Source organism: Helianthus annuus, chromosome 14, assembly GCF_002127325.2.
Source record: "Helianthus annuus cultivar XRQ/B chromosome 14, HanXRQr2.0-SUNRISE, whole genome shotgun sequence".
NCBI classification, from domain to species: Eukaryota; Viridiplantae; Streptophyta; class Magnoliopsida; order Asterales; family Asteraceae; genus Helianthus; species Helianthus annuus.
Genome location: NC_035446.2, coordinates 109977096 through 109982431, shown reverse-complemented (window position 1 = coordinate 109982431; position 5336 = coordinate 109977096). Strand labels below are relative to the sequence as shown.

At 34.7% G+C, this 5336-nt stretch overlaps 1 protein-coding gene across 1 annotated transcript; it reads right to left on the bottom strand.

Annotated features, from left to right (window-relative positions):
- On the bottom strand, nt 1-729 carry LOC110907098. The gene has a single exon (XM_022152130.1). It carries the CDS (start codon nt 727-729, stop codon nt 1-3), a length of 729 nt encoding a protein of 242 aa, XP_022007822.1.
- Between the last annotated feature and the right edge of the window lie 4607 nt (nt 730-5336).

Sequence of the window (5336 nt, the reverse complement as noted above, 5' to 3'; positions counted from 1 at the left end):
TTAAGGAGTTTTGGTTGTGCTAGATGTGAGAGCTTGGGCCGCCATCTGTGAAGCATACAAAGCCTTTTCGACCTTTTGACCTTCTATCATGATAAGCTGTGATCTTGCCTCGTAGAACGATGGAGTAGGGTCCTTTTGCTGAAGTATTGTTGAAATGCTTTGATAGGGTTCTATTAAGCCGCCGAGTAACTGAAGGACCAAGCGCTTGTTGTCGACGGGGGCACCAACATTGGTGAGTTGATCCGCCAAATATTTGAGCGCCTGACAATATGCCGACATGCTGGGAAAACCATCTGACCTGGTATTGGAGAACTTGTGGATGAGTTGAAGGGCTCTAGCGGTTTTGTTGTCGTGAAATAATCCCTCCAACGTGGTCCAGGCGTCATACGCGGTCATACCCGGGGTGACAATAGTGTTGGGAAGGTCATTAGAAATTGAGCTATAGATCCATTGGAGCACAATCGCATCCAATCGATCCCATTGATCATCGACCGGTGTCGCATGAGCCTTGTCTTTGTCTGCATCAGCCTTATCTTTGTCCGCATCAGTCGATGAGGAGGGTTTGGTAGAAGGTTTGGGGGAGAGGTGTTGAATAACTTGATAGGCTCGACAGATGGTGCGAAAGAGTTCGATCCATGTCGAATATTGACTGGTTTCTACCTCTAGGGTGATGGGGATTAGGTTTTTAATGTTGGATACAGTAGTCGCAGGGTGGATTTTCTGATCCATGGGGATAGGAGGGGCTGTTAAAGAGCAGAAGATGGGGACAAAAAGATGTGCAAAAGGAGATGTGACGGTGGTGGGGAAAGAAAGAAAAGAGAGAGGTAGGTCAAACTCTTGATACCATGATAGAGTTTATTATTCAATCGATGATCCCCTTCTTCTCATTCCTTGATAATATATACACACATTATGAGATCAATTAGGATCCCTTAAGAATGGAAACAATAATCACAGTATTATACAAAGGGAATATACAAGGAATATGCTATAATATTCTATTACTTACTAGACCTAGTAGTTTTGAAAAAAAAGGTTTTGCTCATCTTAAGTGGAGATGTGGATGTTAATAAACGTGGAAAGAGGGTGGTTTCTACAATGGTAGAGCTTACGCCGAAGCAACATTTAAGATAATGAGGGGTCAAGGGTCCATAAAAATTTAGATTCGTATGAGTGAAACCAGGAATTGTCTAAACAAGAGTTAAGGATTAATACACTACAACCAATGAGGGGCTTTACACTCATCTTGAGTTGAAAACATATGCAAGGTCCTTCGACGTCCTTCAAAATCACGAAGTAAAGGATGCTTGTGTGTCATTATTTAGTGACCTTTTTTGATGAGGTGTCATAAGCGTTGCACATTGAGTAGGATTGGTTAGAGAACTTACTTAAAGCAATCAAAAAACAAGACAATGATGTTGATTTTCCAAGGTGGTAACTTGGTTGAGTTTGGAGGACATTCTAGGTGATGGTGCGTTCGTCGAGGGGCAAAGGGTTGACACCTTATGTGAAACTCGCCTAGGTCTTGGAGGGGTGGGCAAACCCTATCAAGGACTATGAGTCCATCCATAAGGGAGTGATTGTAATACCTTTGGACATTGTAATACCTTAGGACAGTCTCACATTAGCAATGGGCATGTGATATGTTTCGTTCATAAAGAATGTGTATAAATCATTCTCATATTGATGAAAAGCTAGGTCTACCAAGTTGTTGAGTTTGTGGAATGAGTTTTTATGAATGAGGGATGTTCTTTGGTCATTTTCTAAGTAGTAAATTTATGAAGAGTTATTTATGATGTACATATCTCGTTCTAAGATAATAATGTAGAAACATATTTATCCTTTAACAAACCAATATTCATGATCATGATCCACACGATTCTTATACAAAGTGTTGATTCTTCTCTTTAACACTTGCTAACTTATCTATAATGATCACAACACAATTACTTGTGATAATAAGCACATTTATGTTAAAAGAGACTCACCACCCTTGTCTTTTATTTTAGAAATTGTGCCTTCTACCCCTTTAGTCAACTTTACCATATCTGTTGTTACATATAAGCCTATTTTACCCAATTGGAACTCATGCCTTGTTTTTTGTTCTCCAAGTGGATACTTACCACTCATCACCAGCCATGCTTAATATTGGAGCTATTATATTGTCCGTAACCAAAGCACCCAGAATATATTGATAATACTTTTGTCGTTCTAAAAAAATTAAGTTACACAATGTGCTCATATTAGTTTTGCCGTTCTAAATAATCAAGTTACAATAAATCTAATAACTATTATATCAATTTATGTCTGGATATATTAAACATTATGTTTGTTTTTATTAAACAATTTTTTACACATAAATATCATCTAACCTTGCAATTGCAAAGATTTAAGCTCACATCACGTTTATGATGGACAAATTTTATATTACAAAACCACTAGATCATGGGTAAATGCCACTTTATGGCTCATTTGGTGTTATATAACAATAAAGTTTTCACATGAAACCAATAGTATATTTTATGATTTCAACCCTGAACTTAATAATAAAGTAATGTGTCTCCCTGTGATTTGGTGGTGGGCGCATGTTGCCACTCTCAAGGTTTTTTTTACACTCTGTGACCTTGTGCTTGCGAAATGTAAAATTATGCAACCTTCTGTCAAATGAACATTAAGTTGACCATTTGACTTTGGGTGAAAAATACCAAAATACCATTTTTTTTCTTGCATTATGTGTCCCGATAGTTTCATTGCTATTACAACCATCCACCACCATCATTATCACCACCACCATCATCATACCAAAAACTGTAAGAACCCATATATAGTCGCAACAAACATTAATCCAAACATCATGTCTACTGTGTCAAATTGAAAAGTATAAAAATAATTAACATAAACCTATTAAGAAATGCATCACGTGTTGGTAGTTCTCTTCTACGGATAGTTCAACCTTTGTTTCAAGATCTTCAGTTGTGATTTCAGTTCTATGATTTCATATTACTAAAACCAATTATTTTAATTATATTTCTAGAGAAGCTGTGATTCTCGAGCAAGAGATTGGATCCTCATACATTCATTTTCCATTTATTTGATTAGCTAACATCCTTCATGTTAACTTATGTTGTATACTTCTCTATCACGCTTGGTTCAGAACCATATACTTGGTCAGTGCTGTCAAGTTTTTTGGGCAATAGTACGCTAGAAATTTCATCCGTTCCCTTTGGGACCCGATATTAGTGGACTTTAAGGAACCATTTTCAGGGGTACCAAAAGCACCATGTTTTCTGTACCATGTTCAATTTCTCTATCCTCCCCATCATTTCGTTCCTGCGTTTGTATGCTTGATTCCCAAAATTCTCCATCTTCAAATTGAGAATCATCATAATCAAACAAGACTTCATCCACATTATCAACACCGCTTCCTACTTGAATGTCACTTGGAAAATTGTCATCATTACCAAGATCCTTGTTATTACTTATAATATCATTGGTAAACTTGGTGTGTGATTTTCTAGAGAAGAGGAAGTTCGGCATCAGAACAAACATCATGCATTGAAGAAGCTGCAATAGGTGGGTTCTCCTTAGTGACAACTGATAAATTAAGTTCCTCATTCTCAATCGTTTGTATAGTTGTTATAGTATGATTACCACAAGTCCCAAAATCAACACTTTTAGATGAAACAAGTACATTATGTGAACTAAGTCCCCCTGCTAATCAAATTCTCCATAGCAATCCTATTGCTAGTAATTAATATTTTGACATTAGCTCGTCGGTAGATCAGATTGGTGGTGGGTGGGGTTTGGGGTCATAATCATGACTTTCTAAACAACATGCTTTATTTTCAAATCACGTTTGTTTTATATTATCATTTGCGCGGTTTCGTCGCAACGCGCGATAAGAAAAAACTATTACAAATTAAATGTCTTAATACTTAATACATAAGAAATTCAAAAGGAGTTATATTCTTACTTATCAAATTTCTTTAAATAGTTCATATTTACCGTACAGTTGATAACAAGAAGTTTAATACAAAACCACATATAAAACACAAAATCTTTTATTTTAAATATGATATATCTCTATCATGTAACCGATGACAACACTCTTTCTAACTTTGGAAACACTTAACAAAAAAAATTTATTCAAATCTCTCTAAAAATTCTATCAGGTAAAAATTCTATCTTTAAAATTTAGAGGAAATATAAAAATAGTTTCTGAGTTTAGGCCATTTTGTAATTTTAGTTCAAATATAATTTTTTTATCTAGGTCCAATTGGCAAACATGATTAGAATTTTTCGTTAACTTCTTTCTGTTTGTCGTTTTGCTCATTTAAATGAAGCGTATAATCGTCAGTTTATGCCATAATACATTTTAACTGAATTAAAAAATGAAAAAAAAAGTTAATAGAAAATTCTAACCCAATTGCCAATTGAATGAACATTGCAACAAAAAGGAAACCTCAGAGACCCGAATACAAAAAGTTTTATTTTTTAACGGAAATAACAAAAGTGAACTCAGAGAAATTTTAGCATTTTACTCTAAAATTTATTTGAAAAGCAAAGAAAGAAATATTTATAAAAGTTGTACTTGGGTTATTAAAAAGGTAAATTGATAAGAAAATAAAAGGAGGAAATTCATTTTGTTTTAAGGTAAATTGATAAGAAAATAAAAAGAGGAAATTCATTTTGTTTTAAAACTGAGTAGCGCCGTTTTACTAGTTTACAAAATGAGAAAGAATAAGAAACCATAATTAGTTTTTTTATTTTCATTTTGAATAGTTGTCGCGGTTTTACTAGTTTACAAAATGAGAAAGAATAAGAGTTTAATAATTTGCTTCATATGAAATGTTTTCTTTTCCGTGTGAACTTCAGCCATTTGGCTTAAACTTTAAATTAGCATATTGTCGTAGAGTTATTTTTTGTATTCATGTGCGGCGCTTAGAAGGGTTCTAACTTCTAAGTTAAGCCTTTTGGTTGGGTATGGCTAGTCTTGGATTGTGATAGCACAAGAACAGTTTTGTAGCACTTGGTATACTGGTATACAAGTCTAAAAGATGGTTTTATATTGCTTGGAATAAGTTTACAAGTCTTGAAGTTACAAGGAACATCTTCGCCTTCAAATGAATGTCTATTTATAATAGTCTTTAGTTGTCTAAAATATTACTATTTTGGATACATCTATACATAATATCACGCAATTGTGGTGATTAGCGATCTAGAAGTCTCCATGGTAGTCCTTTATCCAGATAGACCTTTTGATCTTTCAAGGTTGTTTCGGAATGTTCTTTGTTGGTAACTCTGGATCTGAATTTCCAGTCCATTCGAGAGTCTTT